The sequence below is a fragment of the Pocillopora verrucosa genome, chromosome 1 (assembly GCF_036669915.1).
Source record: "Pocillopora verrucosa isolate sample1 chromosome 1, ASM3666991v2, whole genome shotgun sequence".
Lineage (NCBI taxonomy): Eukaryota > Metazoa > Cnidaria > Anthozoa > Scleractinia > Pocilloporidae > Pocillopora > Pocillopora verrucosa.
The window spans coordinates 30,755,185-30,777,432 of record NC_089312.1 but is presented as its reverse complement, the minus strand read 5'-3'; the positions used below and the strand labels follow the sequence as shown (position 1 = coordinate 30,777,432).

General features: G+C 38.6%; 2 protein-coding genes across 4 annotated transcripts; both read right to left on the bottom strand.

Annotated features, from left to right (window-relative positions):
• Positions 1-2,613: 2,613 nt before the first annotated feature.
• LOC131788187 (sodium- and chloride-dependent betaine transporter-like) lies at positions 2,614-15,205 on the bottom strand. Of its 2 annotated transcripts, none has more exons than XM_059105262.2 (15): positions 14,807-15,205; positions 10,675-10,809; positions 10,327-10,477; positions 9,993-10,082; positions 8,725-8,857; positions 7,732-7,866; positions 7,494-7,597; positions 6,746-6,870; positions 6,249-6,361; positions 5,740-5,871; positions 5,232-5,331; positions 4,749-4,849; positions 4,411-4,584; positions 4,062-4,167; positions 2,614-3,393 (listed from the first exon to the last, which is right to left on the bottom strand). In XM_059105262.2, exons 1-14 carry the CDS (start codon positions 15,042-15,044, stop codon positions 4,075-4,077), a joined length of 1,824 nt encoding a protein of 607 aa, XP_058961245.1. In that variant the 5' UTR covers positions 15,045-15,205; the 3' UTR covers positions 2,614-3,393; positions 4,062-4,074. The 2 variants fall into 2 exon arrangements, with proteins under 2 accessions (XP_058961245.1, XP_058961247.1); XM_059105264.2 differs by lacking the exon at positions 2,614-3,393 and adding an exon at positions 3,429-3,633.
• Positions 15,206-16,055: 850 nt separating this feature from the next.
• LOC131788225 (octopamine receptor beta-2R) lies at positions 16,056-19,793 on the bottom strand. 2 transcript variants are annotated; one of them, XR_010718212.1, is made up of 3 exons: positions 19,540-19,793; positions 16,519-18,001; positions 16,056-16,408 (listed from the first exon to the last, which is right to left on the bottom strand). XR_010718212.1 is itself a non-coding variant. In XM_059105311.2 (2 exons), the coding sequence occupies exon 2, from the start codon at positions 17,988-17,990 to the stop codon at positions 17,019-17,021; it is 972 nt and encodes a 323-aa protein (XP_058961294.2). In that variant the 5' UTR covers positions 17,991-18,001; positions 19,540-19,793; the 3' UTR covers positions 16,475-17,018. The 2 variants fall into 2 exon arrangements, 1 of the variants encoding a protein (XP_058961294.2); XM_059105311.2 differs by lacking the exon at positions 16,056-16,408 and having other exon boundaries at positions 16,475-18,001.
• Between the last annotated feature and the right edge of the window lie 2,455 nt (positions 19,794-22,248).

Below are 22,248 nucleotides of genomic sequence, written 5' to 3'. Positions count from 1 at the left end.
ATACATCCTGCAGGTTTTTTTTTCATATTCGGTACAGACCGCTGACTGAGTGAATTCTCTTTCTTCATGAATGTTGTTGACTTTGAAAGTGACGTAATCGATTGACTGCGGGGGCTTTAAACCTTCTCAATGTTTCGGTTCGCTTTTCCGTGATACGGATTGTCTATCCAAGTGATTTGCATTGCTACTTAGGCCTTTATTATCTAGATCTAACATAGTTCCAAAGCACGCTACATTTTAAAGGTAGATAGATGACGAAAAGCTTCAGGGGAAAAAACTGATATTGGACTGTCTTCCCCTCAGCCGTCTGAGATGATTCTCGAATTACATGTGCAATCTTTAGGACCAAAGTATGTTTTTCTATTTTTAATTGAAGCTATTACAAGAGATAAGCTTGACCGAGATATCTTGTGCCATTTCCGTTTTGAGTAAACCTGACCCTATAAAACTTATTTAGAGCTTCTTTTGAAAATGTTTTTCTAGAGCGAATATGTTCAACTTAGATACCTTAGATACTGATTACCGAGAAATGTATTCATGTTGAACGCAAGACGCGTTGCGAAGCTAATTACTATTCAGCCATTAGCTATCGGTACCACAACTTCCTTGATTTCTGAGTCTTGTCTGTCTTGAGGGTTTAAAAGATGAAGGCAGACTTTTTAAATCAAACTTTATCATAGATTGAACAACAATCTCCATAACATCAAAGATTGATCAAATTTCCTGTAATACTGAAAAGAATATTTAGTAATTTTTTTATTTCACATATTTTTGAGTCTTATTCTTTGAGTCTTAAATTGGATGTCAACATGAGCATCAACTTTGCAAAATAAGAGCCAGAGAAAGTTTCATTTATAATTACGTGACTTACCACAAATTTTCAATAAGTCAGTTCATTATACTACAATGACAAAAATTATAAGTAGCCGAAAATCACATTGTAATCATCGTTTCACTGGATAATTTTATTCCATTCAGCTTTGAGGGTCTGATTCACAGCTGGGCGGTCAATGTAAAATCTTTAAAGTAGTCTTAACGGACATTTTACAACTGCTAGAGAGAGGAGGCAAAAAAATTCATTTTAGAAACCTAATACTGATTTTGTTAAAACATAGTTCGCCTTGCACAACAGCGTCAAATGCCCTCAGAAGACCCCAGACGCTCGTATTTGATAAGCATTGCTTAATAACCCATAATGTTTATCTCAACTCGTCATTGCAAAACGACATGACCATTGATCGTGAATGTTTAAAAAAAAATGGAAATGCAACGGAATACTCTGAGAAAGAGCTCAACCATCCCTTCCCCCATCAATACTATTGTGAGCGTGGGTTGGTGTCGAGGGTTGACTGATATTGTCTTTGGTGGGCTGTTTTGTCATATTTCGCATGAATTAAGCTATCAATCATAACCATGACAGTTTCCTCAGATGTGGTTGGTGCGCTAACTGCTATCTTTTTCACTTTTGTAGAGTTGTAATCGGACAGTTGTGATCGAACAGTTGGCTGCATTCGGACACTTGTAATCGAACACTGTGAAGCAGCCAATCGTACTTAGTCCACTCAGTTAAATACACCAATAACAGAATCGATCACAATAAACATAGCAACAACCCCTTATCCTAAGAAAAGCTGAGAAATTTCCGAAATGGAGGAATTTTTAACTTTCAACTTTGTCTCCACTGGAGATATTTGTTCTCCATGTATTTTTATTTCGGAAATTGTAATGGTTATGATTAGTTGGTTACAGGAATTTGTGTCGTCCAGTTTTGTCTGTAATCATATTGGTAATTGACAAATCAAACTCCCGCTTCGCAGTCGTCCAATTTTGTTATTCACTCGTATAATTACAGACCGAGTTGGACCCCCACCAGTCCCATTACGATTATAAATCAATCCCTGTTTCAATCCTCTGCGAGCGAAATGAATAAGTGGCAAGAGAGACTCAACCCGCTACGCCAAGTAGTCATAGACAAATCGCACATTTGATACCTGAAATTGATTTTGGTTAAAGCCTCTCTTTTCTAATTTTACGATAACGTTATGCACAGCAGTTCGTTTGTTGTAAACTTTTAAAAGGCAGACTACGGAAATGTTCTATCGTGTCGCTTATTACATACAAGACAGAATATTTCGCTTTTGATTGGTCAATGCCTTTGAAATAGGGAATTTTTATATTGCACCCTCTCGAAACTTTCTCTCTGGAAATAAACAAACAAACAAACAAACAAAAAATCAACACAAAAAAAAGTGTCCAAAAAAAAAATCGCGACTTTTTCAAACTTGTGAAAGTGTTGAAATTATGTGCACCGAGGACGTACAAGATCGCGTAAGAATGCAAATTGTGAAAAATGTAATGCAACAAATACATGAATTATTGAAGCTCGAAATTTTCATTCTCGGCGGCGATGAAAGAACAGTCGGGGTTTCCGGAGCGAGACAGACTATGATTTGGGTTATAAAACAACATGTCAGTCCAAAAATATATTGAGCCTGTGGAAGTTCTTTTAAGTTATCGAGTCTCAATCTTGACCGTTTAAATCCACCCACCCACGCAGTGAGATCTATCTTTTTGATGTTGGATTGGTAAAGTATGGTTCAAGAGATGCAAAACTGTTTTTTTCAAAGGTTTATTTAACGAACCATCAAATAACATCACCCACACCAATTATAAAATTCATGAAAATACAGAAAACTACAGCAGTTCCAAACGTCAATACTAGAATAGATTTAAACCCTTTACATCCTAACATCAGTAGGTACATTATCCATACTGTTATCTATACATTTCCTAAGGTGCTTCTTAGTTTTTGGCCTCTTGAAAAAAGTAAGTTAAGCACAGCATCCCTAATCCGTTTAAATCGTTTCAAGCTCTAATTCTCACACTATCATTTCTGCAAGTTACATTTTATGGCAAAAAAAATTCGTCATGCAATTAAGGAAGCTTAACGTATTGTAAACCCTTGAGAGAGTATCAGTTGATGATATTCATCTATTTCGAGGAAAAGAACCGATACAGCTCAAGAGGCAAGATTAATTACTCATTTTGAATCAAATGAGAAATTCAGGGCACTCCAGAATTGCTAACAAAAATGAAATCCTATCTTTTAATTAATAAAATTATTAAAAAATCTCTAATATTATATTCCTGCACGAATGTCCTAATCAACACCATGTACTGGAATTGCGAACGTATTTATATATTAAGCCTTCATGAAACTATTTAAGTGCTTTGGCAGCTTTTATAAGTGCGAGGTAATATTTACAGAGAAGGTAACCTGATGCAATTGTACTACTAAATTCTAAGATAACCTGACTAAAACAGCTTTTCCAAATTTTTTTTATAAGGTGCATTTTGCAAATACGTCAGATGATGCAGGATAGGGGATACAGGCTGAAACCAACGTAAAGGGAACATTTTAGAACCAACTCCAAAAAAACGCACAGTTAATACATAATTTAAACAAAGGTAGAAACAGGTAGACAGACAACTGAACATCTGGCCAATGCAACACATCCTCTCTATAATGCCTTCATCACTTGTCTTTTTGGAAATTGAAATGAGATTTTTTAAAATTTGAATTGCTGTATGGTCTTGCTTCTGAGTAAGGGAAACTGGAAAGTCTTTATGTACCTGAATGTGACACATTTTTAAGTGATTGATGTTATCTTCTAGTTTGTTTTCAAACTAATATGGTCTTTTGCGAACAAGAGAGGTAGCGGAGCCTTAAAAATTTGAGGTAACTGAGTGAGCTGTTTCACTGGTCACTCGATTCATTTTGAATCAAATTTATCGGGTTCTTATTACTCGTAAATTCTCAAGAAGATCATAGATTTTAACGAATTTTGATTGTGAACCAAACGTTCTAATTAGTGGAGGGAGGTGGAAAAGGAGGTGAGGGGGGTTGTGTGGGGATATGGAGTGGGGAAGGGGGTAGGGTGGTACGGTAAGGCGAGTTAGAGAGATTCTAAACCTTAGATATTTTGGCCTTCCCCGCCTTCTTGTAAGGTAGAAAAAGAAAACACAATTGAAAAAATTATTGAAACAACCAGAAACTATACCTGATGGAAGGTTTCATTTAATTAACAACTTCTTCTGTGAGATCCCCTCTTTCTCCTCAACCTCTTTAAATGCGTGTTCATTTGGAACAAGCAACGACTTCAGTCTCTGTAAATGAGTCCAAAAGTCTACGCTCAACTTTGAAATGGCTCGGAAAGCGGTGACAACAACATCAAAATAACAAACAAGTATCCTCCATATAAAAGTCGTAGATAGGAAAAATGAAGATATTGTATAAACGACGAGACAAGATTAATTAAATATAGATAATTCTCTTCTCTGAGGATGAACCCCATCAAAGCCAGCAAAGAATGCGCACCTCGAAATTTGCAGGTTGTATCCGACACTTACTTCAAGTACAGTTGTTCCTCTGGAGTTGTAGATGTACTGGAGGATTGCAAATATTGGAATCATCACCATTGAGGCAAGTGCGAGTAACCACCCCAAGAATTCACCCCCTGCAGGGTAAGGCTTGTTGTTGTAAGAGAGGCCGGACCATTGAATCAAACTCGCCAGAATAATCACCTGAATAATTATAACAATAGTAATAATAATAATAAATAACACTAAGATAAACTCACGACAGCACGGTTTATCCTATTCATAAATTGACCAAAACCATAGACAAAATTCTCGAACATGGAAATTTTATGATGAAGGAAGAAACAAACAAACTAAGAATACCGCACCAGAGTAGCAAGAGGCGAAATATATTTCCAGCAAATCAGGAAGAAGATATTAGGACGTTTGCCAATCATCTTTTCAATCATGTCACCGAGTGTCTGCGTGCCTAAAATGATAATAACAAAATGATAAAAAAAATTGCTACGTGTACAGACAGCAACCAGAAGAGTTGCCTTGCCCATTAAGTTTTCAGAAGGAATCAGTGAAAGCAGGTGCTCTACCGGTGGTTGCAGTTTGTTCTAATCTCCACCTAAAATACCTTATGTTGCAAAGAGAGCCAATGACGTAGACCATCAATTTTAAAAAAATATTAGTGCAAACTTAAAAAAAAAAAAAAACACTATCACCGTCTTCACTGATTCAATCTTCCCTTTCAAAACGTGAGTGAAGTTAATGCCAACGCAATTCTTACTATCCTATTGCTTGGTCCGTAACATACAGCATAATACTCAGGAGTGTTAATAGTAACTTCTGTGATCTACACTCACCAACTCCCCAGCCTATAACAGCTGCCTCGCAAAATCCAATAAAAAGAAGTGAGATGCCGCCTGACTGAGCGTCGAATAGGTTGAACAAGTACATGCCGCCCTAAAAATAGACATTTTAGTTGATGAAGGTTGAATAAACTGCCAAAACAAACAAACAAGCAAACAAACAGACAAAAGGCAAACAAAGCGACAGCTAAGAACCAGTAAACAGGACGGAAAGATGGATGAGACTATAAGGCAATAAAACTCAGGTTTCCATGCTTATACTACTGTCGTGGTGTGTACATCACTGATGTGTCATACGCAATAACCACTTAATTTCTTCTTTCAAATTGTAGAAATGGTATGTAGTCGCGTAAGGTGTTACATATATTTCTCAGGGTACAATGATACAATGATGCTTCATCGTCTAAAAGTGTTACCTTAGACACAGGTATATGACTATGGAATTTCAGCATTTGCATGCGTAGATCACACAACTTTACAATTGCAAACAGTCGATTCCTACCTCAGCACACATGGGTATGGCGAGCAGGAACATTAACACGCAGACGGCGATGAGGAATAGCCACTTGTACTTTCTGAGGTATTTTGGATACTCATCTGAAAGACCTGTTACGACACACTCTACCATAGCGAACTGTAGGACCAAGAGAGTAAAATGAGTTCAGGAGGATTTGCTTCACGTGATGATTCATCAACTTCTTCTCTCAGTAACATTTAGTGATTAGGCAGGTTGAACCCAACTTAAAAACCCCTTAGGTAAATAAGGTAGATCTGTCTTTAAGCTTATCAACTAACCTTCCTAGCTAGCTAGCTAGTTACCACCTACCTAACCACCTACCTCCCTACCTATGCCGGCTACCACCCGTCTATCAACTTATCCAGCTACGCACGAACCACGCACTCACGTGGGTACTCAGCTACCTACCTACATACGTAACTACTTTTCAAACGTATCTGTTTACCAAACCCATCTCTTTGTCAAGCAACTGAACAATCATGCAAATACATTACCTGACTGTCCAACCCAAGAGTAAGCAACATGAAAAAGAACAAGATCGCCCATAATGTGCTTAAAGGCATTTGTGAAATGGCCTCTGGATAACCCACAAATGCAAGCCCGGGACCTGGTGACAAATTCGTAAAAGGTACTTCTATCAGACTAAGTAATTGTAACTACATATATGTCAATAAAAACACTAATATATGTATATCACACTATAATTTGGTTATGAAATGATTAGGATACAGTTTTCAGATTGGATGATCCTTTTTTATACCTGCATGAAAACACCCCTATCAAGTCGGGAGGTAACGAAGATGATTGGAGAATACTTAACTACATGCTTATTCTGGCTGTTTTGCTTTTTAGATTTTTTTATTCATGCTAAATGATCTTACCCGCATATAACTACAGAAGAATTGGAAAAAAAATTGTACGTGCTTTTGGAAAGGATGAATTCGAAGTTCCACCCCAGTCATAGACGTATGTAGCATATACGACTGATTACCTGATGTAACCACTTCGCCCACTGGAACATCCAATGTCTTAGCCATGAATCCTAAAACACTAAACACTACAAATCCCGCGAAGAAACTTGTACCGCAATTTATTACGCTCACGATGATAGCATCCCTGTGAATAACAAAAGAGTATATAAGGAGCTTGTAGACGAGTGGGACGAGTGGGAGTGGGCAATGGTCTATTTCTTTAGAAGAAATCATGTTTATGTGAAAAGTATGCGATAAAGGTCGAATATTTGCTTCGTGAGAAGATATTTGAAGTTGTTGTTATTGAGGTAAGAGTTCCCTATCTTTCTGTGGGATTAGAAGAAAAATAGGAAAAATCAGGGCTTCATTTCCCCTTCGCATTTATCGTGGAGTACTTTTCATGCAACTCTTGATCAAAGAATTGCGCCAGTTGGACGTGTAGTGACATAATGATCTTTTATAAGGGATGTGATGAAGGAACGACACCAACTGCTATTTTCACTATTCCATACTCATAAAACAGTTACCTTTGCTGGTTAGAAATGTTAAGTGTATGTCTGAAGACGCTCGACTCCAACAATCGTTAGTGGAGCCTGAATGTTTGCATGCCACTGAAAAAAAAACCTGATTTATGCGGAATAGAGTGACTGCATGAAAGAAGTACTGGGCAGTCTCAAAGTAAGATGCGATTTCCATTTGTCATTTTAGCCCTTTCTCATTAAAGACAACCACCATCAATCACATCTCCCACAACTGTGACAGTCTTACCTTTCACAGTTGTTATTGAATCTGTTGTAGCTTCCAAACGTTATCAGTGATCCAAATCCTACTCCGAGGGAGTAAAAGATCTGCGATGCAGCTCGAACCCAAACCTAAAACACAATTCGCAAAGTGCATAATTTTTCAAATCGTGAGACACGACGAGCAAGTAAAAGCCAAATGATAAAGCCGTCAAGCCATCTTTTAATTTGAAAATTGACGGAAACAGTCCAAATTGAAGTTATACCTGTGGATCCTTCAGCTTGCCGATTTCCGGGTTGAGATAAAATTTTACTCCTTGTAACGAACCATCCAGAGTGGCACCGCGGATCATCAGGATAAAAAGTACAATATATGGAAAAGTAGCAGTAAAGTAAACAACCTGGAGGAGAAAATTGACCTCCAGTCAGGTATAAGGAGGAAGGTATGAAATCAAGGTAACTTTCTACTGAAAGCTGGGGAGTCGAGGAAGGCATGTTTTTATATCCTTTCCATCCACTCGTTCTTTACCAAAGCAGCAAAGAAACTTAACACATCATTTCCGCGAGACCAGAAATACCTTAGGGCTAAAATTTCTTTGAGTAGGATCAGCTACGAGATAAGGCCTCTAATCACGATTTGATCTCTCTAGCTCTTAGATTGTAATACATTCCATGATACAGCTAAATTATGCCTCATCCAGGTTAGGACGTATTTCAATTAGTATAAAACTCGAAGAAGAACAGCGCTTTTCGCGTGCGCTGATTGGCTAGGTCTCTAGCTCTTAGATTGTAATACATTCCATGATACAGCTAAATTATGCCTCATCCAGGTTAGGACGTATTTCAATTAGTATAAAACTCGAAGAAGAACAGCGCTTTTCGCGCGCGCTGATTGGCTAGGTCGGAGGTGATTATTTAGCACTACTTACCTCCGAGCAGCCGAAGAGACCAATCCATGCGTCTAAGGTTGTCTTTAAGTAAATTCGAGTGTTTTCATTGGTCTATTCTTGGTCGGAATTTTGCCCAATACGGCCCTCGCGTTAGATTAGTAAGAAGTAATTTTTCACTTCCACTTCGGTAAATAATCATTATCTTTCGGCTTTTCAGGCCGACCTTTAACTTTACCGCCAATTTTCTACATTCTTAACAATAACATATGTCTGTTAACAATAGTCACGCTTGTAACATGCTGAATTTTGTCTCTTTTTTTTCACGTTTTCTTCTTTTTTTTCCCCAAACAATGTTTAGTTTTTACTTACTTTTCCAGAGGATATCACTCCCTTTATAAGGCAAAGGTAGATTATGACCCAAGCAAGGATCAAACACAAGACGATTTGCCAACTCACATCCCCGATGTCAGACAAGCCTTCGGATATCTTCAGGATGTTATTGCTAGAGGAAAAAAGGAAAAAGGACAAAAAAAAAGGAAAAGGAAAAGGAAAAAAAAGTCGTCAACAAATCCGTACCGGAAAATTTATCACGGTAATTCTTATGTTCTGCTTTGTCATGTTGATATCTATGTTGTACAAGAGTTATGGGTGGATCAGTTCGAATCTTTAACATCCCTCTTGGGCAACCCACGGGCATTTGACCGTTGTCTATGCCCGATAGGTGGGGAATTTGAGCTTTTCATGGGTGGGGTAGGAAGGTTCAAGTCCTTCCAGCGTATACACGTGATTTAATGGAGGCGTTTAAAGGTAAAGAGTCTGATTTCGTAAGATTATGGCTTAGGAAGAATTTTTACATCGAAGAAAGATGCGTACAAGTGGAAATCCCAACGGCAGTACCGAAAACTGATTCGTGACTTTTCTAAGTTGTACAACACTTGTTGATCACACAAAGAGTCATTAAATATTGGGTGGGGCATATGAGCGCAATTTCGGCCCCGGGTTGAGTGGGGGGTAAAGGGAGGGCGGAAATTCGAACGAGCCAATGTTCAAAAGTTCAAATGTCAGGAGTGGGGGGTGGGGGAATGTTGCTTCGAACTGATCGGCGCATTATTTTTGAGCTAGAATATGGAGCAGGATCTCAGAAAAAGCCAATCCTTCGGGCATCCTTGAAAATACTATGGACTGCGGAAAACATCCTCGAATTTTAAGGGAATGACCTCCTTATTCCGAGAAAAAAAAACTAGGAAACGGAATACCGAAAACCTGTTATAAAAATACAGTATTTTGATCCCTCAGATTAGAGGGATGTGATTTTCATTTACAGCGTTTGGATTTTATCTAAAGTCTTCTTTCCCTGTCAAAGAGAGCGTTATACCTTTAAAAACTGATTTTTAGGTAGACGGAAAGGTTTTTTATATTTCTCTCGACCCCGAACTATTGAAAGATTTTTTTTTAGCACAAATCCGCCGATACGCAAACCTAAACGTGCATGTACCCCTAAGTGAGCATAATCCTGTAATTCTGTTGCGGTGTCGTCGAATTTTTTTCGACAACCTGAGCGGAATACGTCATCAGGGCAAGTGCTGATGATCTTTGAAACTATGAGATATAAAATTTACTCGGGTAATGTCTCTTACTTAAAGAATTCTTCAGATGGGCTGGTACTCTTGCAGTCAGCGGCGAGGCCTAGACCTGTGCAGTTCAATGAGATATTTCTTCCCGTTGCTCTGTCAGGATGAAAACAAAAGATGGGGCAAACAAGTTTTCAAAATTAGATGAATATGTTATCCAGAATAAAGCACGGATAAAAACTGCTCAAGCGATTTGAGTCGGTATGATATGCAAGCTCACTTTTTTATGGCAGGTATCAATCATGACAACGAAAATCAAACACCCACAAAAACGAAAAACAATAAGAACAAACAAACAGAAAAGACCAATATTAATTCTTGGTGTTACTTTCCTACTTACTGACAAAGAGGAGTGTTCCATGTATTGTCACATGTTCTCCACGGTACGTCTTTTCTGAAGGACTGAAACATGTAGAGAAGGCACCAGGCGATGATCATGTTGTAATAAATGGACACCAGAAAGGAAACCATAATCATTCCAAATCCAATTCCTACGAGAACAAAACCCAAGCAAAATGGTCTAAGTTTTATATCTAACTTATTGCCTTTCAGCTTAATCTTTGCTTTCAATTGGAAGCTCGAACATTTTTGTATCTTGAGCATATTAAATAACTCTGTAAAGAAATTATCTGAGTTATTTCGAGTTTTATAATAAAAATATTAACTGCAGTATAACCAAAAGGCTCACCTCTGGCCATAGGGCAGAGAGCTGTCCAGGCTCCAACAGTTCCAAGACTCAGGTATTGACCGATTGCCAGTTCCATATAAAACAAAGGGATCCCATTGATCGCAAGCATCACAAAGTATGGTATCAAGAAAGTTGCTGTCAAATCAATACGAAAAATTTCTTTTAAGTTGAGAAAAAGGCGAAATCTATGAGAACATTTCCCTGCGGGATTAACTCCTAATTAGAGCCCATTACTCGTTAATGAACTCCTTACTTGATACTGCCTTTGTGTTTGTTCTAGTAGGAGAAACAGGGATGGCGCAGTAGCAGGTACAGTGGTGAGAGCGCTCACATCCCACCACTGTGGCCCGGGTCGATTCCCGGACCTAGTGTCTCATGTGGGTTAAGATTGTTGCTGGTTCCCGTCCTTGCTCCGAGGGTGTTTTACTCCCTCCACAAAAACCAGATTCCAATTCGACCAGGAAACAGAAGAGAAGAAGAGCCATCTCGTGGAATGTCAACTGCTAAATTTGATTTATTATTATTATTATTATCATCATCTTATTTATTGCGAAAGTGCATTCGTGGTAATGTAGTAAAAGTCTGCAATCTATTCAAGTGCTGAGGAGACGAACTGTGTGAATTAAATACTTCACAGTGACCTAGCGAGTGTCGGAACGTAGTCTTGATACAGACCCCAGCGCGCCGACCACTTGCCAATCGATATCTTCAGTTTGCTTCTTAAGATGCTTGGTTAAAACCCACAGCCTTGATCAGGAAGCGGGTAAAGACAGTCGGTCTTAATTGTTTCTGTAGAGGGGTGATTGTATACTGGGAGTGAGCTGGGTAATTTTGTATTATCAACCGAGTTGATAACAAAAATTGGCCATCGTAAATGGTTTCAAAGCTGACTCTTCGAGCATTAGCCCTTCCTCAGAGCGAATGGAGGAATTGTGGGTTGTGTGTATATTTATATGCAGAAAATGAAGCTACGCTATCGGTGAGAATATGGTGGCGAGAAAAAAAGAATAAATTAGTTGAATGAAAAGCACCCGTTGATACCGTGGGGATTAAGAGTGCCGATTTGAAAGATAAATTTTTGTTCTAGAGTTTTGAGGCTTTTCGAACTGCCTAGATGTAGGGAAAGGCCGCAAGCTGCTATATGCTACCTACCGATTTGAAATATAAATTTTGTTCTTGAGTTTTGCGGCTTTCCGAACTACCTAGATGTAGGGAAAGGCTGCAAACTGCCGTCGGTTATAGCAACATATTATGTTGCTATAACCAACGAATTTTGAGCCAAGCAAGACGTTGAAAAATTCCTTCTCTGCGTTCAATTGAAAGCCTATTTTCACGACAAAGAGGATGATTCTAACACCTCGAGCAAAGATACTTTCGAAACACTTCAGATTCGCAAGTCTAAATGGACTCCCCCAAAGGGCCAATTCGCATCTTTAGATTTTTCATCAATATATGTCGTTACGATATTAATAAACTTAAATTCAATCGTAACACCAAATTTTTCGCAACCGTCCCAGATTTTTCGATAAACTCGCAATCGTAGGGATTTCCGACTGTCTGGGATAGTTGATGAGAAATCGAGAAAGTCGGGAACGCTTCTTCGAAGTGCAACAGGTATTACAAAGTGCGACAAAAAACACAATAACCCGAGTTTAAAATAAAAATGGCGTGGGGAGAAATCTGTAGTTCTCTCGATATATCGACAAATTCTGGAATTTTCGGGAAACAGTAAAATGGGATTTTCCCCATAAATGAGAACCAGGCTTGGAGTTGCTCGAGGCGTAGCCTCGGGCAAGTCTAGCTTCATGAATATCTCTATGAACACAGCTGACGGATGAGACAATCGCTTGTAAACATTGTCAACGCAACGGTTTTCTCAGAAACAAATCGACAACTTTGAGAAAGACAGCGCGACATGAATGTTAAATGAATTGTCTTTTGACCAACACAAGCTCTGTTGAAATAAGAGCTGTTGAATAACTTACCCGATTTCGAAAGTGGAAAATGAAGACCTACGCCTCGAGCAATGCCTCGAGCAACTCTTACCCTTCCCTTGTGCTCACCACTCCTCTTGCGTGATTCATATTCCCATGAACACACGTTGACGGATAAACCAATTTTTATTTTCATTTTGAGCTCCTAAAGGTCAATCTCAATCGGGATGAAACGGAAAAACCATCTTGAAAATATCAAAACTCGCGGCCAAACTGGTTGCAAACTCGCGGTCAATCGCAGAGGAAAATTTTCAGTCTCGGGCATTTCTAGTAATCCAACGGAACTCCTCACTAGATACATTAACAAAGATCGGGAAACAAGTTAAAGAATTTTAGCGGATGCCATAGGCATTCGCCGGTGTGCAGTTCAAGCAGGGTCTTAAAGAGAAATATAACACCTGAGTCGTGTCATACGCGAATATAACAGGTGAGTATCAGTATCATTGACCAATATTTTGTTTCTCATTTCAGAGAAGTGTGACACACAAGGTTACAATAAATTTTATGAATTCCACAATGTCTATTTTTTGGTGCTGCAAATATTTCTTTTCAACAGAGTTTGATTTCTGTCTCTCTCTTTTTTTTTGCTTTCTGTTTGCAATCATGGATTGTTCATTTATAAGAAAAAGAAGCACTTTCATATGAAGTGCAAATCATTCAATCTCTTAATAGAAAAATTTGTGATTGGTAGATTTCTGGGGGCGTGACAAGGACCTGAGTAACGCTTCCGTCCACCTGTAAACAGTTGAGAGTTCCGCTTCTTTGTTGACTTAGTTTGGCGATAAATATCCATCTTGATGTAATTTTTTATCTTACAGTATTATCATGGCTTTTAAAACTTTCGTACTACCGTTTAAATTTTCGCGGGGATAAAGTAGCTTGCTATAGGATGGCGATGAAACCAAGTCGGTGAGAGTGAGAGGGGTAGGCAGGAGAGAGGGTGGCTCGAGCCCATCGTTCATAAAATTTGTTCAGGGACCTTGCCATCGTGCGAAGGAACCAATTAGTTAAACAAGTTCATGTCTTTCAGTTTTCGAGTAACTCACGAAATTATTCGGGTTTCGATGATGACCCAGCAGTCACGAATTTGTTTCAAGTATCAAGTTGCTTCCAACTGTCTGAAAGAGGGTTAGACGCCTGCCTTATGGCTTTGTATTTCAACAAAAGAACACATTTCAATGGGAGAGGTATTAGAAAATGAACGAGGAAGGAAGTCTCTCGAATCACCTTGATTGTCTTAATGACTGTTGCATTAATTTGTAACCCTTTGATGGGCAAAAGACAATTACAATGTAAAGATTGCTATTGAAGTTCACTAGACGCCCACTTATCAACAAATCACGCGTAGCGGTTTTGCTACTCGCTACTGTGGATTTGTAGATTTGTTTCCACGTCGACTTAGTGATGCGCCAAGGGCGCGAAAACCCGAAAACAAAAAGCATCTCTGAGAAAATGTCGACACGTCGCTACATGCTGTCTGAATTCGTTCAGCTATTATAACATGATCAAAGTTACGTCTACGTTGATACTTTTTTTTTCTAGACTGGTCTCGATGATAACAGCCCAACCTTGCGCATAATTAATTGACAACTCAAGGAAAATGACACGCAAATCGATCTGCTAAAACTACTAGCAGATCTACAAAACTGTGAGCGATTTCAGTTTTGAAATCGATACTACCGTGGAGTCCCGGCTTTCTGAGTTCCTACTGTTTATTTAATTTACACAAACAAAGATCACCGGTAGAAGCGGCGCAAAGATTGATGTAGAATTTTAGGATACTTTCGCTTACAAAGGAGAATCATCCAACGACAAAGTATATCCGGCTGCATTTTTATTCTGCTCGTTCCTTTAGTCGCAAAGAACGCTCAAACTGACGAGCGGCTATTTCTAACACACTACTGGGCATTTATGCAAATTAGATTAAGAAATAGAGGGATCCCAGAAAATGACGCGTTCAAATCGTAAGCCTTGTTAATTGTTAATCTAAGCGTTTCGGCTTGAAATCGACGTGAAACATTCTGAAAGCCAAACAGCCTGTGATCAAAGGAAGACCCTTGAGTTAGGGAACAAGTTCAAACATTGTGCGGGGTAACTTATCAACACTTTACGCAAAGAATGTACGCTATATCACGTACCTCCACCATTTTCGTAGCACAAGTATGGAAACCTCCAAACATTGCCCAGCCCCACCGCGTAACCAACGCACGAGAGCATGAAGTCCAATTTTTTACCCCATTTCTCTCGGTCATCCTCGACGACTACCTCGTGCTCCTCTATCGCCATCGGCTCGACCAGAGCAGCGCGGCTGTCTTCAGGTCTCGCGAAGGATTTACTGTTGTCCACCATAGCGCCATTACTGTCCTTTTCTGACATTCTCAATAGTCAATCGATCGCTGCGCGTACCTGTCGCTTTTGGCTTTCAACCTGGAAATACTTCTTATATATGGGCAAAACTACATTCGTGACTGGTAAATAGGTAGGTTTATCACGAGTTAGCTAAAATTACACAAGGTCACATAAACGAAAACAATATGCAAATTGCAAATGGATTTGAATGAATGGGCTGTCAATCAAACGTCGCAGAATAAAACGGCTCTTACGTAATCGCGATAGTAATTTGAATAAACCGTAAGCCGGTAAAGCCGAGAAATTTCCTTGTTCCTTTACTTCTGTTCCTTTAGGTAATTTCCTGGGGTAAAATTTCCGCACAGCCCCATACTTCATTATGCATTCAGTTCTTGGATAGAGATAACTATAATAAAAACAGTACATTGTCATCGGGAAAACAGATTTGTTTTACAATAGTATGAGAAAGTGCTTTTATGCGCCATAAGTCCAATAAATATTTTTATAAATATTCCTTGTCCGATAGTCTTTTCCAAGTACAAAAAAGGACTCCTACCGCCGGTTATTCTAAAAAAGGATAACTCCATACTGACAATGAGCGCTCGATAAGGTACTTGATTTCCTGGGAGAAACTATGACGAACCGTACGATCGGCGTGTGAAGCATGCGTTTTCTTACTCCAACGCTCCGATGGAGGTATTGGGCCTGTTCAGTCACAATTCGTCCTTTTGGCTCTCAAGCGCTCGCGTGGTAGCAAGCTTCTTACATACATGCTTACAGAACAGTTGAAAAGAGGAAAGAATGTGGAAACACCGTTTGAAAGTGATAAAAGTTTTTAAATATCTTCAGCTGCTTTTCACATGCCTTTTACTGGAAAATTTCATATGCATATCAAGTCTACGTGCGAAGTAAGCGTGAAATCGTGTGGAGTTCACTATTCATCGTAGTGAGAGGGCTGCACGGACATGGCGCACGGTCTTCGTTAGACCAAGTGCCTAGCGATTGGGTGATCGAGTGTTGCTCCAAGTATAACTGATAGAGAAATGTTTTCAACCGACCGATTAAATGCATATAACTGGCAGCGAGTGATGCTTTCAACTGAGCGAATAAGTGCGTAAAACTGACCGCACTGGATGAGAGCTTACAACTAACCGCCTGATGTTTACAACTAACAATACAAGTGCCTAAAATGCAAATGACCGAGTGAGGTTTAAAACTGACAGTGTGACTGTATACAATTGATATGGTAATACAAACAACTGACAATGTAAATATACGTACCACGGACAGAATGATGCTTCACGCTAAATATATTTCGCACAACTGGTAGAGTAAAGTTGACAAGAAGGGATGTAAAGCTATGTAAGAGCTTCTGACTAATCTCAGTCCGGCTGAAAACAAAACTAAACTTATATCATATATGTAGCAATATTTCAAAATTAATTTTATTGATTTACTAGTATTATTGACAACATTTGAAGTTACATTTGCAAAATTTTACCTTCAAAGTTCGCCCCTCATTGTATTCATGGAGGTCTTGATTTTTCCACAATGGGTAGAGCAAGGGAGCCTTTCAAATCAACCTGGAAGCGAACATTTTCCGCTGCTGCGTTTGCTTATCTTTTATCATTTTTCCCGTGAGAAAGCATTTCTGCTTAACGAGTAGTTTCTTTAAAAAATTTTCGAGAGGTGATTTACAGCTGCAAGTTAATATTTCCGCACTTTCATGGTCATTACATTACTTATCAGCAATTTCACCCATACGATATCACCTCTTAATCATTATCCGATGGAGTTCGGAACGAATCTCAATGAGCAGATATGTATCGATGATGTGGCGGGCTCAGTTAGTTTCTTGGCTCATGGGAAATTTATTTTAAACTGAAACTACTCAAATATTCATTGTTGTATTTCTCAATCTTTGAAAATATCTGAATTATATTCCTGCCAGTTGACCACAAACTTGGGATATGGAATCTTTGTATTGAAATGTTTATATTTTTAATGCGACAAAGCTCTTTCGTGAGAGGTATGTGAGGCGACACGCATGTCTGTTCCTGATACAATTTCTGTGACGGATGGGGTTCCGCTATCACAGCAGCAAACTAACTGCTTGAAGGCTCGACGGAACTCTGGGATTTTCACAGCGTAGACAATAGGATTGATCGCTGAATTGCTGTAATGCATATACTTTACAAACAAAAGGAGGTCGGTGTTGTAAATTCTGGGTTTGCATGACTCGCAAAACACTATTAGTAACTGAACTGTAAAGAAAGGTAACCAGGCAATTACGAAAAAGCCAATAACTAACGCAATGGTAACTGCAATACGCATGTCACGTTTTATCGATCGTGAACTGTCCCGAGCCGGCTGTATTCGATTCCTGGCCGTGAGCCAAATCTTTGCGTAAGTGAACAGAATGACCAACAATGGAATTACGAAGAATCCCATGAAAAGAAACATCATATTAGCTTTGCGGTTGATTTCCCTTAGTTCCAGTGCAGATAGAGATGCTGCGGCTGGAATAATCCACACGGCCACCAAAAATATATAGTAGACTTTGGGTGAGGTGTTTCGGCGACGAATTGGATAAACCACAGCAAAGAAGCGCTCTAAGCTGATGGTCACGAGATGCAGAATGGAGCAGGTACCGGCAAAGATGTCAAGGATGTAGTAAATGTTCCCTAACGTTTTACCTCCTGTTGAATAAAGTAGCATTGAGATCCATATGGGTATGGAGACGAGGCCGACCAAGATATCTGCCACAGCGAGGCTGACCACGAAGTAATTTGTTATCGTACGTAGTCGCGAGTACCGAATGAAGGATGCCACAACTAGTCCATTGCCAAAGACTGCAAGGAAAGCAATTTGGACGTAAAAGGCACACCATGTGATAACTGCCTCTCTTCTGAAAGTTTCATTATCAATCAGGGGAGGGGGGCGAACCATGCTTGGATTTGATTGGTTAGCCATTTTCCTTGTTCCTGAAAAAGGATCGGGGAAGAAAATATGTTACTGCAATTTAAATAGAAGCAGGTAAAGTACTTCCCAGCCCACGTTTGTAAATACCTCAAAAGTAAAGTGGTGTTTGCTTTGGTGAGTTTGGCAGTTTAACAATTGAAAAACCGGCAAGATCAGCAATAACCATTCAATTTTAGCAATTTCTGCACGGTTTGTTTTACCACGCCGAGTTATTGAAGAGATTAAGTTTCTGATGGAGCGTTCATGTGATTACGAAACAGGCAGATATATTTTGACTTTACTCATTATCCTGACGCAAACACATGGCATGGCGTGAAATCTGGGAAAAAATATAATTTACCTTGCACTATAATTCCGTTCTGGAGGCTCAGTGAAGATGGATATTTATTGATATCATATTTGTATATTTTAAAATATATTCTGCCATCAATACCATTCAGCGTTTTACTTTTAATAAAAATTTTGAATTCACATTAGGTGCAAATATTTAAAAACGGTTAGACAAATTCAGGGACTTGGCGACTTCACAAGGTCTTAGGCTCCTGATTTGTTCTTCAATTGACTCTAGCATTGACAATGTACAGAAATATTTCCTGGGATAAAAATTTCTTTTTGATATCATGGATTTACTGTAACAATAGTAAGAAGCACAAATTATGTCGTTTGCCAAGGAGTTGATTTATCGATGTGATCTTTGAGAAAGTGTTAAACTACGATGGACATTGTCAGATCATAGTATGATTTGCTCTTACCTGTTAAATTTAGTTCTTGTGGCGGTTGAACCAAGTTTTCAGACTGGACTAAAATTATTCAACCATGGGGTACTGAACGAAAAACTAGTTATGGACTGAAGTCGAAGGAAAAATATTGCCCTCCGTGAAAGCGAGTTTTAATATGCACAATTTTCTGAGCGCGGTTTTTGAATTACGACCGACTTATCAAAGGGATGCTAATAAAAAAGGTACCAGTTTGCACTGCCGACAGAACGTTTACAGTTGTTAAATGTAGCCGATATTGCATGTTAGAAACAACTGGAGAATTGGAAAGTTTTAGGCAATCGTATTAAGAATGTAATTTCAACTTACTGCTTTTTACCGCCATAACTCTCTTCTTTATACATTGTCGATGCAATAGCACCGAATTGATTTTAATGTAAATTCCTACGTAGTGTTGAGATTAAGGCCGAGCACGAAAGCAAAAAAATATTAATTAAGGTATATGACATCTTTGAGAGAGTAGAGCCTTTAAATATTAGGGATGAAAAGATAGCTTTCACCAAATAATTACTCAGGAAGCAGTTCCCTAGTCAGATTAAGAGACCCTAAGTCCTAGGCCCGATTTGTTTACCTAAATTATTCGGAATGAATCGAACAGAGGCCGAACAAGACCAAACAGACAGAATTAAGGATCGTCACATGAGGAAAACAGTAAGGTTGGAAATAAAAATCGTATTGAACCGTATTTCTTTGGTCTGGAATTTGACGTGAATAGCATATCTTAACTTTACAATAAGGTTTTATTTAGAGTTCTTTTTGTTTACCTGTCTTCTCGATGCCGCTTTTGACCAGTGATTTTCGTTGTTCGTGTCGTTTATTCTTCTGTATCTTTTCGATCGACGTTTCACTTGTTACTCTGATCTAGAGTGAACCAAATGCTTGTAAGGTTTGCTCAAACAGGCAACTTTTTACGTGTTCCCTTTTAAGACAGTGTCAACTTTGGTTGCCAAGTGTTTGAAACACGCCGTCTGTCTTTGTTGATTTTGCTTCTTTTTTTCTCTCTCTTTAGGTGTGTTAATTTTCCTCCAATGTTCTACCTTTTGACATACCTAATTGAGTTTTATAGGAAAAGGTAAACTCATGAATATTGAATATTTTTGTTAACGAATGTGTGGGTCGCCCGCATAAATGTATATTGACACAGTTTGAATTGACATCTCAGCTTGTAACTATTTATTATGAGGGTATAGAATGAGCCAACAGAGCAGTGAGCATGACTCCAGCAGCGAATTTAGAGGGAAAATTGTCACTTAACTGGCGATTAGACTTTCCGAATGGTTTCTTGAAAGACGATTTTATCTTGGCCCTATTTTGTCGCAGTTTGAGTTGGAAAATTTGAAGTATTCAATCACGTTGCTACTTATTATTACAAAAGTATTTAAGTACGCCAACAGAGGGGCAAACGTAATTCTTTCAAAGAGTTTAAGCAATATGTCACTTTGCTAGCGTGTTGATCAAACCTTTTCCGTGCAAAGTAAATTTTATCTTTACCGTAATTACTGAAAGATTGCGTTGTTACGTTCAATTTCCATGGCTCCTAGATGTAGATATGCACAAGAAGGGATCAAACTTTTGAATTTAGCCTTGGGGATCTAGTTAAGTGAGGTAAATTTGTCACCTAGCCGTAACTTCCTTGAAAAGTATTTTGCTCTGGAACCAGCAGACTCTCCAAGTGTTTCCGTGATAGGACAAAATTTTTCAACCCTAATTACGGGTAAACAATACTTTTTCCTTCCAATTCTAAAACTCTTGAACAAATTAAAGTTAAAATCGGTCGTTTAAATTAATCGTTTGCGTTTTATTCCTAATTAGTGGCCTCGTTACATTTGTACGTTTTCTCGTGCTGCTTTAAACTTGTCCTAGCCATAAAAAACATTTATTATAACTTTTTAACCTAGACCGGCTTTCAATTATCATTTTAATAGAATTTTATACAATTTTTCATTCAATCTTGGATTGCTAATCTTCATACTTTGATTTGCATCATTTCTGGAGATAAGATGATCCTCATTGATATTCAATAATTAAACGAGAGCATTTTAGTTTGAATGAAAAATGTCAAATAACCAGTGATTACAAAATTAAAAAAAGATGATCCTCATTGATATTCAATAATTAAACGAAGGCATTTTAGTTTGAATGAAAAATGTCAAATAACCAGTGATTGCAAAATTAAAAAAAAATGATTAGAGGTGTTCTATTACACTTTAAACTGTTTTCAGTCATTTGTGGTTTAAAAGGACAAAAACAACTCATTTTATTTCGATAAAAATATGCTTTTTTATGACAGTTGAATATTACCCACTGCATGGGGTAATGCTGGAGGAAACCAAAGGGAATATTTTCATGGTGAGATTCTTTTATCTCCAATTTTAACAATAAAAATTGATTCTAAATAGACGCAAGGGTTATCAGCACGTGAACGGCTGACGTAGATATTTTATTCAACAAATCTCCTTGATCCTTTTTGTGCCCCTATTCAAATACCAACCTGCTATCGTGTAGAGAAAAAGGTCCTAAATGACACCTTGCTCAAAGGGTGCTTCAATATTTGTCATATGTTTATCATGCATTACTTTTCAATTTACAGCCTTAGAAACAAATGCAGTCTTTATTTGCATGGACATCGTTCGATGCCACTTCAGCTCTTATCACCAAGTATGTTCCTTTCGAATGTTTTACAGTGTTTTAACACTGCCATTTTTGTCGGCAATTCGCTTTTATCTCATTCACATCCAGCATATCATAAAATGCATCCGCAAAACTAAATTTGTTTTCCAAGTAAAAACGTAACCAGTTCTGGAAAAAGAAAATTTTCGAGCATTTCAATTGCGTCATCACAGCAACGAGGCTCCTGGAAAAACTGTTTTAGTTTCGAAGTTGAAGTGAGTCCGTACAAACTTCAGCGCTCTTTTTGAGCAAGCAACGGTTACCCCCTTAAAAATATACTGCTATAGATGTGACAGAATAAGAGAATGAATTGATCTACTTGTGTAAAAACAGCTGCGCAACATTTCGATCATTAAGGCTCAGTTCAGCTGTCGTGCTCCTACCGTCCAGGAATTAAGTTTGACAAAGGCACGGCAGAAGCACGGCGTCTCAATTTTAAAAACATTTTAATCAAGTTCGGCAAGCACTTAAAAGTCCGCGGAAAAGCTCTGCCGTGCTGCATGACTCTGGCGCGACAGCGACTCAAACGTCGTGCGTCTGCCGAGCCAAATAAAATAAATAAAGCACTTTAGTCACGTTAATGTATTTTGGTGAGATTGCACTCCCGCGGGAATACGTGGGAGTTACGACCATAAAGTTTTACTTGGCTTTAGTAAATCCTTAATTTTCCACGAAGACATTGCCCAACGTCCGAATCAGAGTCGTGCTCCTGCCGTGCTCCAGTCAAACTTAATTGCAATCAAGTTCAACACGGCAGAATCACGACTTCTGAACCGGGCTACGTCCTTAATGAATAGACTAAT

What these genes read in the sequence shown, in the direction of transcription:
- LOC131788187 (XM_059105262.2), bottom strand. Translation starts at nt 15,044, where the DNA reads ATGTCAGAAAAGGACAGTAATGGCGCTATGGTGGACAACAGTAAATCC. An exon ending in CCATCTGAAGAATTCTTTAA is followed by an intron (nt 8,858 to 9,992) that starts GTAAGAGACATT and finishes TTTTTCCTCTAG; the next exon opens with CAATAACATCCTGAAGATAT. An exon ending in TGTTATAGGCTGGGGAGTTG is followed by an intron (nt 4,850 to 5,231) that starts GTGAGTGTAGAT and finishes TTATCATTTTAG; the next exon opens with GCACGCAGACACTCGGTGAC.
- LOC131788225 (XM_059105311.2), bottom strand. Translation starts at nt 17,990, where the DNA reads ATGGCTAACCAATCAAATCCAAGCATGGTTCGCCCCCCTCCCCTGATT.